Source organism: Trachypithecus francoisi, unplaced genomic scaffold, assembly GCF_009764315.1.
Source record: "Trachypithecus francoisi isolate TF-2019V2 unplaced genomic scaffold, Tfra_2.0 Lachesis_group10, whole genome shotgun sequence".
NCBI classification, from domain to species: domain Eukaryota; kingdom Metazoa; phylum Chordata; class Mammalia; order Primates; family Cercopithecidae; genus Trachypithecus; species Trachypithecus francoisi.
The window spans coordinates 3,949,489-3,962,702 of NW_022681455.1; the positions used below are offsets into that span (position 1 = coordinate 3,949,489).

A 13,214-nucleotide genomic window follows, 5' to 3' on the forward strand; every position below is an offset into this window, starting at 1 on the left:
AAATCTCCTGTGAAAAGCTGTGTTGGTGGACATGTGTCATTACAGGTATATGGCAAGTTTTAAGAATTCGTTGGTCTGCCTTGACTTTTTTCCCCACAGAACAATGTCTCTCTTTTGCAAAGCTGTATTGACTTGTTCAAGAATAACTGATATGCCTTCACTCAGAAGAAAAGAAATGAATGTTAAAGAAAGCCAAGCATCACTTGCACTTAAATCATTACCATGGAAGATTTATTAGCCTCAACTTTAATTTAAAATTATGTGAATAAATATTTTTATTCCACAAATCTAAAAAAAAAAGATTAGTTGGCCTTCAGTAGAGTGAGGTGAGAGAGAGGTATGCTTTGTCAGTGCCTCCCTTAGTCTCTCCAGAAAGGCAGTGGGGTTTTCTTCCTTTCCCTGTGTTATACTGGACATCACTGAATAACTTATAGGCTTCTTCCTAGTTTTCCTTAGTCCTTCTAGCACACAAATTAGCAAATGTCCGTGGCACCAATCTCCATGTTCTGGTTCTGCGTCCCAGTGAAGGTCTACACTAGGAACTGCCTGCTGGCCTGTGGGGAATTGTTCTTTTTCCTCTGTTGTCATCCTATCATTGACCTGACTGAGATACTAGAGATTGGCAAACTCTCAGGCTGCAGTTATGCGGCACTTCTCTCATTTGGGGTTAGTGTCTGATCTAGCAGTAACTTTTTATCTCTCCATGTCAGATCAAAGGATTGTCCTAACCCTTGTAAAACATCAATGTAGCCATCAGGGTTATCTGAGAATTTACCTAGGTCTATTTTAATTTGCTTCAAGTCTGACAGAGAAAAAGGTACATGCACTCTGACTGGGCCGAATTCTCCAGAATACATCTTAGGGGCGTTTTACCTTGGGGGGGAGTGTTTCGCATCTGGTAAAAGAACATAGGGATGCCAGCACCCCTAGTCATTTTCTGATGAGCATGAGTCCTAGAGCGTCCTCTACGGTCCTAATGCTTATTCCTTTCCAGGGTGCGTAACCACCCATGGACCTCTGCTTATTGGATTAGTTACACTCACTGATGTAGCAGTCCTGCACCTGTTTTCCCGCCTTTCTTCATCACAAAGAAAGAGGTCCGGGCTGCTGGATTCTAGTGGTCCTTTACCAGCGTGCCCAACGTTGCCTTTGTTCTCAGAGGTGAGTTCTAGACCTGGGCTGGGTTCCTGAGTATTTCATAACAATCCAGCTGCCCCATCAAGATGCATTCCCATGAACAACAATTCTTATGCAAATTCATTTCAGAGAGGGTGTAGGTAACCTTTTGAGTCAGGACTGAGATAGAGACTTTTTGATTCTGAAAGTACTTTAAGGCTTGGCTGAGTGCAAACCGCTTGCACTTTTGAGCAGAACAATTATTAGGCAATTCTCCTGACGCTGCTTCCACAAGAGACTCCCTATGGATTACTGAACACCCATGGTGGTTTTTCTCAATCACCTGGGAGGAACCATCTATGGTTCTGTCCTGAAGGGAGTTCCTCCTAGGTCTGGTTGGACCTTTGTATGGTAATTAAGATTTAAGTCCCCTGTTAAGAAATCTGCTGGGTTAAGGGAATTTTCAGTGGTTAATGTTAAATCACCTTTTTCTAAGAGAATAGCCCCATACTTTAAGATTTGAGTTAGTCAGCTACCTTTTTGCGTTTTTGACTTAGGATAATTCTGAACTGGTGAGGTGTGCTCAAAATAACTTATAGGCTTCTTCCTAGTTTTCCTTAGTCCTTCTAGCACACAAATTAGCAAATGTCCGTGGCACCAATCTCCATGTTCTGGTTTCCTCTAAAAGTTACTTTTCTGCTTTCTTCTGTTAGCAAAGCAGTTGCCTCTACAGATTGAATGCATTTGGACCATCCGCAGGTTTCTGGGTTAAGGATTTTTGATAGGAAGTTTACTGGTTGTCAGTGGTCTCAGTGTTTTCAGGCTACACCCTTGTTTACACTGACAACAAGGTAGTATTGGAGTGTTATAGGGTCATGGAGAAGGCAACAAGGTAGTATTGGAGTGTTATAGGGTCACAGAGAAGACTTTCAATTATCAATTATAGGTTTTAAATTTATCCTGACTTTTAAAGGAATAGGGCATGCTGTTTTTTCTTTACTACTTCTATCTCTCTTTTTCTTTCTCTCCCTCTCTTTTGTCTCTTTTCTCTCTCTCTCTCTCTCTCTGTCTCTCTCTCTCTCTCTCTTTGTCTCTTCTCTCCTTGACTTACTCAATTTGCTTTCATCCTGATCTATTATGTTGTCTTAGACCCAGTTCCAGTTGTTAAAGTACTGGGTCATCAGTTCTAAGGCCCTGGCAAGGGTGGTGGGGAATGGGTCTCACATAACTGCCCATGTCTAGGCTGTATGCCTAAACTGGGAGGGACACCAGGGAAAAGACTCCCTGGTTTCATAGCTTAGATGCCTAAGGACACAGTGTAGAGCTTCCTTAGATCCCTTTGGAGATAAAACTTGCTCTAATACTTGAGAGAGGAAGTGAAAGTCTCAAGCATTAGTACCTAGGAGACAGAGATCGGAGGAAGTAGATTCAGAGGTAAGGAGAATTTTGGGGCTACACTTTGAAGAAATTTGTGGTTGGGACCCAGGAGGTATGGGTCAGAAGGAAAAGTAGGGGCACACACATGGGAGACTATTGAGTAGAGACTTTGGCTGTGCCATGATCTCAACCAGCTAATGCCAGGAGTTTGGGATGACAGCTTTCTGCCTCTAGTTGGCCCTCGGCTTCCCCAGGAAAATTGAAAGCGGAGAGTGGTTCCAGGCAGACCAACGCTCCCAGCCTAGAAGGTTTGGGGTTGTTAGAAAGTGCTTCCCCAGACAGCCTCACACCTGAATCTTAAGTCTGGTGGCCACGCTAATAGTTTTTAACCGGCCGACAGGTGCCCGGTATTTTCCTCCAATTTTAAGGAAGGATAGGACAGAATAGCAAGCAAAAGTGGTCCAGTATTACTCACCGCTTTGGAGAGTCCCTTCCTGGTCGTCAAAATGTTACCAGGGAGTCCTTGTTCTTAGAGGTCCCAAGATGGTGGCAGGCTGCTTCCAAGATGGCAGCAAGCTGCTTGTTCTCTGACCAGGGGTTCTTGGCCTCACGGATTCCAAGGAATGCAATCTTGGGCCATATGGTGAGAGGTATAGCTCTATTAGAAGAGAACCATGGAACCCAGCAACTACTGTTTAGCTCAATTAGAATGAACCTGGGCACGTAGCCATGCAGGAACAATGACAAGCCTTTAGCCTGATCAGGAGTGGCAATGGGTGCCTTGCTGGATCAGGAGCACAACAGACACCCTGCCATATTCGGAAGGGTGGAAGTCAGCGGCGGGTCTGTGATGGTGGCAGACAGCAGTGGTGGACAGCGAGCCAAAGCTCAGCTCGAGCCATGACAAATACAGACCAGAAGAGTGTGCAGTTGCAAGATTTAATAGAGTGGAAACAGAGCTCCCATACAAAGGGAGGTCTTGAGATCCAAAGGGGGTTGGCCCCCCCTTTTTTGAGATGGAGTCTCGCTCTGTCACCCTGGCTGGAGTGCAGTGGTGCGATCTTGACTCACTCCACCTCTGCCTCCCGGGTTCAAGCAATTCTTCTGTGTCAGCCTCCAGAGTAGCTGGGTTTACAGGTGCCTACTACCACACCCAACTAAGTTTTGTATTTTTAGTAAAGACTGGGTTTCACCATGTTTGGCCAGGCTGGTCTTGAACTTACTTGAGAGTGATCCATCCACCTTGGCCTCTCAAAGTGCTGGGATTACAGGCATGAGCCACTGTACCCGGCCTGTTTTGGCACATTCATAAAAAATGATTTTCCACATATATTTGAGTGTATTTCTGGATCCTATTTTGCTCCATTTATCTATATGTCTTTGCCCAAACAAGACTTTCTTACTGTGGCCAGGTCCTGAAATAAGGTAGTGTTAGGCATCTGACTTTGATCTTCTGCTTTAAAAAGTGCTTTGATAATTCTAGGTTCTTTGCATTGCCATAAAAATTTAGAACCAATTTGTTAGTTTCTACAAGAAGACTACTAGAATTTGTTTGGGATTGAGTTGAATCAGGATCAATAGGGAAGAATTTCCATCTTAATAATATTGAGACTTTCAACATGGACAGGATATATTTGCCCTTTGGTTAGGTCTTCTTTAATGTCTCCTAACAATGTTTTGTAGTTTTCAGTGAAGAAGTCTTAGGTATTTTTGTTATATTTATTACTGGCACAGGTGTAAAAGGAGCTTTCCTTTTTCCCTCTGAAGATTGATGAAAGCAGTCTGCTAAACTCAACAACAGACACATTAACAGGAGAAAAGGCATACAGATTTATTAAGGTGCAAGTGCATGAGAGTCACACAAGTTATGAAAATTCAAAGAAGGGCCAGGTGGTTGATGACTAAATGCCCCCTTCATAGAGGAGAGGAAGGTGGGGGATGTAAGGAATTTTAGAGGAAAACTCAATTATATTTAGGGGAGATGACTGGGTCCAAAAAAGAGACAATAGCCTGGGACAGAGTCCCTCTGAGCTCTGGGAGAGATGGCAAGAAGTTATGGGAAGGTGAGGGGTGGAACTGCACCATGAACAAAGTTTGCCTTATGCGGATAAAGTCTCTCAGAATAGCCCTCAGAAGAGAACATGAAAAGTCTGTCTAGGTGGGTGTAGTGACAACCTTTATTTTTTCTTTGGTGATTAATCTTTCCTGGTTAATGAGAGTTCAGACATAATATTAAAGGCAATTGTTTTTCTTTGAGAATAACTTCCCTCAGTCAGATCCGGGAACTTTAGAGAGAGCCCCTCCCTGCACTTGTGGGAAGAAACAAGGGAAGGTTAGAGAGACCTTGGTTTGGAGGCCTTCCATTTAATTCAAAGCATTCAACATGCCAAGGTGCCATACTCTAGAGTATCATTTTCTGAGCCTCGACACTAGGTATTTTATAGTTTATAGCACCACTGTAAATAAAAAATACTAAACATAAGGATACAATTGATTTTTGTTTATTATCGTAGTATACTGCAAACTTGTATATTAATGTATTAGTTCTGGTAGCTATTTTTTAGATTCTCTGGGATTTCTCTTTTATTGCGATAAGAACACTTTACATGAGGTCTTAACAAAACTCTCAACAATTTTTAAGCATGTAATACATTATTGTGGACAGTGTTGTAAACAGCTATTTAGAGCTTATTCATCTTGATTACGTGAAACTTTAAGCTGGTTGATTATTAACTTGCATTTCCCCCTCCCACAAGGCCCTAGTAACCATCATTCCACTCTTTGATTCTATGAATTTGACTGTTTTAGATGCCTCATATAAATGGAATCATGCATTATTTCTGTGACTGGCTTATTTCACTTAGCATGTCCTCAAGGTGCGTCTACGTTGTCACATATTACAGAATCTCTGTCTTTTAAAAGGCTAACAAGTATTTCATTGTATGTATATACCACATTTTCTTTATCCACTTCTCTGTCAAACATTTACATTTTTCCCATACTTTGGCTATTGTAAATGGTGCTTCAATGAATATAGAGGTGTTAATGTCTCTTCAAGATTTTGATTTCAATTCTTTTGGATAAATACCCAGAAGTAGGATTGCTGGATCATATAATTCCTTGGGATTTTTTTATGTAAATAGTCATATTATCTGCAAATGCAGAAACATTTTTACATCTTCCTTTCCATTCTTTATTCTTTTATTTCCTTTCTTTGCCTTATTGCAATGAATAAGATTTTCAGCACAATATTGAAAGATGTGGTAAAAGCAGACATCTTTCATTTTTTTCTCAATCTCACAGAAAAAACAATTCAGTGTTTTGTTTACTCTAAGTTTCTGCGGATTCCTTTTATAAGTTTGAGAAAATTCCCTACTGTTTCTAGTTGTTTGTATCACACGTGAATGTAGAATTTTGTCAAATGCTTTCTCTGTATCTATGAATAATATGTTTCTTTTATTCTATTAATATGGTGAATTGCATTGCTTTTTAAAAAATATTCCTTACAGTAAAATGTGCATAACCTAAGATTTACCATTTTAAGTGCTTAAGTGTAATTAAGTTAGTGGCATTAAATATATTCCGAACATTGTTATGCAACCATCATCACTATCCTTCTCTAGAACATTTTCATCATCCCATAATGAAACTGTTTCTCCTTTAAACAATAATTTCCTACTCCTTTATCTTCTCAGCACCTTGTAACCATTATTCTATTTTCTGACTCTACGAATTTGCCTACTGAATCATACAATATTTGTCCTTTTGTGTCTGGCTTATTTCACTTGGCATAATGTCTTCAAAGTTCATCCTTGTTGTAGCATGTATCAGAGTTTTATTCTTTTTTAAGGCTGATAATATTTCATTCTACATATAGACTACATTTTGTTTATCCATTCATCTGTTGATGGACACTTGGGTTGTTTTTACTTTTCTATCTTGTGAATAATGCTTTGTATGCAAATATCTGTTCAAGTCTCTGCTAGTCAATTATTTGGGGTATATTCTCTGCTATGGTTTAAATGTCTTCTCCAAAACTTACGTTGAAATTTAATTGCCATGTGATGTATTGAAAGGTGAGACCTTTAAGGCGTGATTAGGTCATGAGGGTTCTGCTCTCATGAGGGGATTAATACCATTATTGTGGAAGTGGGTTAGTATGTCAGAAGGTCAACCTCCTTTTTCTGTTTCACATGTGTGGTTCCTTGACATGCTATACCTTTTGCCATGATATGATGCAGTAAGAAGACCCTTACCAGATGTGGCCCCTCAATCTTAGAGTCCCAGGCTCCAGAACCATGAGCCAAATAAATACATTTTCTTTATAAATTACTCAGTTTGTGGTATTCTATCATAGCAACAAAAATGCACTAAGACATACCCAGAAGTGGAATTGAGAGATCGTATGGTAATTATGCCTATTTGGGGTTCCTTAAGATTCCATATGCATTTTAGAATACATTTTATATATCTGCAAACACATTGTTGGGATCTTGATAGAATTTCATTAAATGTGCAAATCACTTTGGGTAGTGTTACTATCTCAATAATACTAAGCCTTTTAATCCATGAACATGTGAAGTCTTCCCATTTATTTATGTCTCCTGTAATTTATCTCAGTAATGTATTCTAGTTTTCACACAGTCTTTTGCCTCATTGGATAAACTGATTCCTAAACTTGGTTATTTTTGATGTTATAAATTGAATGGTTTTTCTCAATTTCCTTTTTGGAATGTTCATTGCTAGTATTTATTTATCTTTAATCTTTATTTTTTTCTTCTTTCTGCTAGTTTTGGTTTTAGTTTGTTCTTTTTCTAGTTTCTTATGGTGTAAATCTAGGTTGTTTATTTGAAATCTTTCTTTTTTCTTAATGTGTTTGCAGCTGCAAATTTCCATTTTAGCACTGCTTTCACATCCTCCCATAAGTTTTGGTTTGTAGTGTTTTCATTCATGTCAAGATATTTTAAATTTTTTCTTTGTGATTTTTCTTGACCCATTGGTTATTTAAAAGTGTGTTATTTAATTTCTACATACTTGTGAATTGTCCAGGTTTTTGCTGTTAACTTCTAGTTTCATTTCATTGTGATCAGAAATGATATTTCGTATTTCAATTTTTAATCTATTAAGATGTCCTATGGCTTAACGTATGAGCTTTCTTGGAAAATGCTCCATGTGCACTTAAAAAATACATATTCTGTTGTCATTAAGTGCAGTGTACTGTATGTGTCTGTTGGGTCCAGTTGGTCTATAGTATTTTTCAAGTCCTATGTTCTCCTATGATCTTCTGCCTGGTTCTCTATCCACTGGAGAAAGTGGAGGTATTGAAGTTTATTATTGCAGAGCCATTTATTCTTCAATTTTGTCAATGTTTGCTTCATATAGTTTGGAGCTCTAATATTTAGTGTATATGTTTATCATTGTCATATCTTGGTAAATTGAGCCTTTTAGCATTATATTATGTCTTTCTTTGTCCCTTTTAACAGTTTTTTACTTAAAGTCTATTTTATCAATTGTATAGCCATTTCTGCTCTTTATTACTATTGGCATGGACTATCTTTTTAACCCTTACACTTTCACCCTACTCATATCCTCAGATCTAAAGTGAGACTCTTTTAGACAGTATACAGTTGATTCTGGTTTTATATCCACTCTGCCAACTTATGATTTTTGATATGTTTTCAATCCAATTATATTTAAAGTCATTGCTAAGAAAGCAATTACTTTTGCCATTTTGTTGTTTTCTCTGTCCCTTACAGCTTTTTTTCTCCCTCATTTCCTTGATTACTGCCTTCCTTCCTTTATGTTTAAAGTTGTTGTAATGGCACATTTTGATTCCTTTCTCACTTCTGCTTGTGTATATTTTCTTGGTGTTTACTTTGGGCATTACATATAATATCCTAGAGTTATGATGATCTATATTAATTGATACCAACTTAACTTCAGTTGCATATAAAAACTCTACTTCCTTAAAGCTCTTCTCCCCTTATGTTATTGATGTCACAAATTATACCATTTAATATTATATACTCATTAACATAGATTCATCATTATTTTATGCAATTGTCTCTTAAATCCTGTAGAAAATCCAAAGTGGAGTTATAAACAAAAATTACATTGATACTGTTTTTATATTTGTTCATATATTTACCTTTACTGGAGAACTTTATATTTTCATATGTCTTCCAGTTACCATCTAGCATTATTTCATTTCAAACTGAAGGATTTCTTTTAACACTTCTTGTAGGGCAGGTGTAGTAATAATAAACTCCCTCAGCTTTTGTTTTTATGTGAATGTCTTAATTTCTCCCTCATTTTTGAAGAAACATTTTACCAGGTATAGAATTCTCAGTTGACAGTTTTTTTTTTTTTTTTTTTTTTTAATTTTCAGCACTTTAAATATATCATCCCACTGCCTCTAGTCTCCAAGGTTCTTGCTGACATAATACACTGATAGTCTTATTGCAGATCTCTTGTACATAATGAGTAACTTTTCTCTTGATATGTTCCAAGATTCTCTTTATCTGGTACTTTTGCCAGCTTTGATTATGTGTTTTCGTATGGGTCTCTTCAGGTTTATCTTACTTGAAGACCATTGAGCTTGGATTTATATATTCATGTCTTTCCTCATATTTGGCATGTTTTCAGCTATTATTTATTCAAATAGTCTCTCTTCTCATTTTTCTCACCTCCTTCTGGGACTCCCATTATGCATATATTGGTCAGCATGATGACATCTCATAAGTCCCTAAGCATCTGTTCACTGTATTTTTCTTCTGTATGCTTCTCAAATGCAATAATTTCAAATGAGCTGATTTCAAATTTGCTTATTCTTTCTTCTACTTGAGTTTGCTGTTGAACTCCTCTAATAAAATTTTCAAATCAGTTATTGTACTTTTCAGCTCAAGAATTTTTTTTTTTTTATAATTTCTATCTTTGTTGATGTTCTCATTTTGTTCATATGCTTTTCTTTCTTTGGTTCTTTGTTCATGTTTTTATTTAGTTGTGGGAGTATATTTGACAGTTGTGGGGTTTTTTTTTTGTTGTTGTTGTTTGTTGTTTTGAAACAGAGTCTCACTCTGTTGCCCAGGATGGAGTGCAGTCATGTGATCTTGGCTCACCGCAACCTCTGCCTCCTGGGTTCCAGTGATTCTCATGCCTCAGCCTCCTGAGTAGCTGGGATTACAGGTGTGCAGCACCATGCCCCAATTTTTTTGTATTTTTAGTAGAGATGGGGTTTCACTATGTTGCCCAGGCTAGTCTCAAACTCCTGGCCTCAAGTGATCTGACTGCCTTGGCCTCCCAAAGTGCTGGGATTACAGGCATGAGCCATCGCACCTGGCTGACAGTTGTTTTAAAGTCTAGTAAGCCTGATGCCTGTGTTTCTTCCAGAACTGTTTCTGGAGATGTATTTTTTTTCATTTGAATGGGCCATCTTTTCCTGGTTCTTTACATGCCTTATGATCTCTTTTTGAAAATTGGGTATTTAAAAAAATGTGGCCACTCTCCCAGTCTTTGCAGACTGGCATGTAAGACCTCACTAATTTGTGAGCCCATGAGACCGTCGCCAATCTGAGATTAGTCCAGGTCTTCTCGGGTATTTTCTAGGCATGCTTCCTTCCTGTGACTGTGTTTGCGCGTGCCCCTTCCCCATCACAGGTGATTTTAAAGGTTTCCATTTCCTGAAGAGTCACTGCAGCTTTTTCTTAGGGCCTTAGATATTCTATTGTATTCTTCTATTTGTAATCTCCTGCCCTCAGAAGCCCACAGGGCAGCAATCCCTGTGTAATTTTCATGTGCTGCATTGCTCACCACTGCCTCTGTGGCTTCCAGCCTGAAATCAAAACTATTTGCTGTTTCCTGTCTGATATCTGAGTTGGACATTATAGACACCAGTTCCATAGGCAGCCCACAGACAGGCCAGGATGTTGCAACAAGTTTCACTCTGCTCCTTCTGTCCTGAGGGAGGGAACGGGATTGGGCCAGTTGCCTCTAACTGCACCACACAGGGAAGAAGGCAAGAGCAAATATTACAAAAATTCCTGTGGGGAAAAGAAAGAGAGATCAGAGAGAGATCACAGTCTGATCTCTCTTTCTTTTCCCCACATTTCCCCGTTTTCTTTTCACACAGTAACAGTCTGATTTCTCTTTTCCCCACAAATTCCTACTTTTTTTTTTTTTTTTAAGACAGAATCTCACTCTGTCACCCAGGCTGGAATATAGTGGCACAATCTCGGCTCATAGCAACCTCCACCTCCCAGGTTCAAGCGATTCTTCTGCCTCAGCCTCCTGAGTAGCTGGGACTATAGGCGTGTGCCATCAAGCCTGGCTAATTTTTTATATTTTTAGTACAGATGGGGTTTCACCGTGTTGGCCAGGCTGGTCTCGGACTCCTGACCTCGTGATCCGCCCGCCTCGGCTTCCCAAAGTGCTTGGATTACAGGTGTGAGCCACTGCGCCCTGCCAATTCCTACCATTTTTAAGGTGACTTTCTTGATTGGGCATTCACTTGTTTGCTGGAGGTATTTGACTAGTTTCCAGAACTCATAAAGTTATTTTAGTCCGTCTGTATTTATTTTATGTTTCCATTGGAGTATGAGGGCTTAGAACTTCCTCTTTCATCATGTTGCTGATACCACTGTTAATTCATTTTTTCCTTGTATTTCCTTATCTCTGTTCTTCATATTCAATTCTATTGATATATCTTCAAGGTTCACTGATTCCTTCCTTTTCGTCTAGTTTGCATCTAGTGAGTCTCTTCAGTGAATTTTTATTTTTTACATTTTTAGTTTTAAATTTTGTTTGGTTCTCTTTTCAACATTTTTCTTTTGAAAATTCATATATTTTAAAATCATTTCTAGTGTATTTTTCTTGACCTCATGGGATGTAGTAATAAGAACTATAAGACTGTGTGTAACAATTCCAAAGTCCAGGTCATCTCAGGATTGACATGTACAGATTGTCTATTTCACCCAAGTGTTCACATTTCCATGTTTGTTTCTATGTCACATAATTTTGTAAATATTATGTCATATGGATCCTGGATCTTCTTAGGGCCTTAGATATTCTATTGTATGGATGGATTGTGGATCCATATGACATAATAGACAGGAAAGCAACTGCACAGGGATCCCAGGATCCACAAGGTATACTATTTACTATATTGTGGCACTGGATGGAAGTTACGTTTTTGTGGATCGTTACAATCATCTGGAAAATGCTGTTTTTGTTTTGGCAAGAAATCAGTCTGGTTAGATTGACTACAAGCTGTCTTGATGTTCTGTGGGTGGTGGTTAAAATCCCAGTACACTTCACAAAGCCTTTGCTATGCTGGTTTGAGTCTCACTTATGAATCAGACTTCTCTGGGTTCATACGCAGAATGAGAACTTCTTTCTCTCTGCTCTGGGATTCTCTTCTTGCTTTCACTCTTTAGCCCCCAGAGGGCCCTTTTCCTTTTCGAGGTGTTTTTGTTTTCCTCAGCTTCTATTCGGCTGGCCACTCCATGGTCATTGCAGCACTGCTCCACAATAGGGGGTGTGCCTTTGAGGCAAAAGTATTAGGTTGGTGCAAAAGTAATTGCAGTTTTTGCCATTACTTCTAACGCCATGCTCAGGAGACAGATTCCAGCAATTGTGTTTATTTCTTGTAATCTGGGAAACGTATCCTTGTGCAGTCGCTTCTCTGTATTTTGACACCCTTCCACAATCCACCTGCTTTTGATTAATTTCAGCATGCTCAAGTAGTTCTTTTTCATATTTCATGTAGAGATTTTAGTTGTAATTTGTGGGAGGAATGGGCAGTAGTTGGCTTGTGCTGCTATTGGGGAATGAAAACTCTGCCTGGGTTTTTATCTTCATTTTGACATTCACTGGAAATTTGACTCTGGAGAAGCTAATCTCTATGCCTCAGGATGCCTACTTGAAAATGGGTAGCGGCAACAGACCTACCTCATTTTTAATTTTTGGCATTGTTTTTGGTGGATAAAATATGATGATGGGCATTAAGCACTAGTAACTGCTCAATCGAAACTAATGCTTATTTCTATTCTATTTTCGATAAAACTGAACATTTTGGATTACAATTACTGGAATAAACAATTTAGAACTAAAAAGTTAAGAGATTTGGTGAGTTAGCTAACTTTGACCTTGAAGGAAAGGTCAAAAGGAAGACTAGGAAAAGCAAAATATCCCATCCTCTTCTGTAGCCCTTGGAATTACACCCTCAGTCCTTGTCAAGTGATAGCTACGAAATCAAGACAGGATGTTGCAAGGTCAATCAAGGGAGCTTGCAGGTATGCCTTCCATAAACTACCACATTAAACAATGGGACTCTCTAACAAATAAGAAAACAATTATGGATGCAGAAAATTGCTTTCCGATGAAATGACCCAATTTTCCCTTCATGCCTCTTTATTAAATTGCCCCCCCCCAAAAAAAACCCAACTAAGAGTCTTGTTTTATAGTAATACTATTCCTTCCATTTTGCTCCCTTGCTAGATGGCTGCAAAAGAACATGCAACCCACCGAAGACCTCAAGTCAGTGATCTGCAGGCTGTCCGCGTTTGGCCCAATTCAGTCAGTCACTGTTTATGGACGTCAAAGTGCTATAGTGGCATTCAAAGACATGACTTCAGCCTGTAATGCTGTGAGTGCTTTTCAAAGTAGGACCCCAGGGACCATGTTCCAGTGTTCCTGGCAACAACGATTCATGTCAAAAGACGTAA

The 13,214-nt window shown here is 38.8% G+C and overlaps 1 protein-coding gene across 5 annotated transcripts in view; it reads left to right on the forward strand.

Annotated features, from left to right (window-relative positions):
* Positions 1-13,214, forward strand: part of CUNH6orf201 (chromosome unknown C6orf201 homolog) — a 51,857-nt gene that overhangs the window by 23,276 nt on the left and 15,367 nt on the right. For 3 of the 5 annotated variants that reach the window (XM_033216097.1, XM_033216096.1, XM_033216099.1), the window contains exon 3: positions 12,988-13,210. The exons of 1 other annotated variant lie outside the window; for it this stretch is intronic. In XM_033216097.1, the coding sequence (XP_033071988.1) occupies positions 12,988-13,210 (223 nt within the window). The remainder of the gene's footprint in view (positions 1-12,987; positions 13,211-13,214) is intronic. One more of the 5 variants, XM_033216098.1, reaches the window with a different exon arrangement.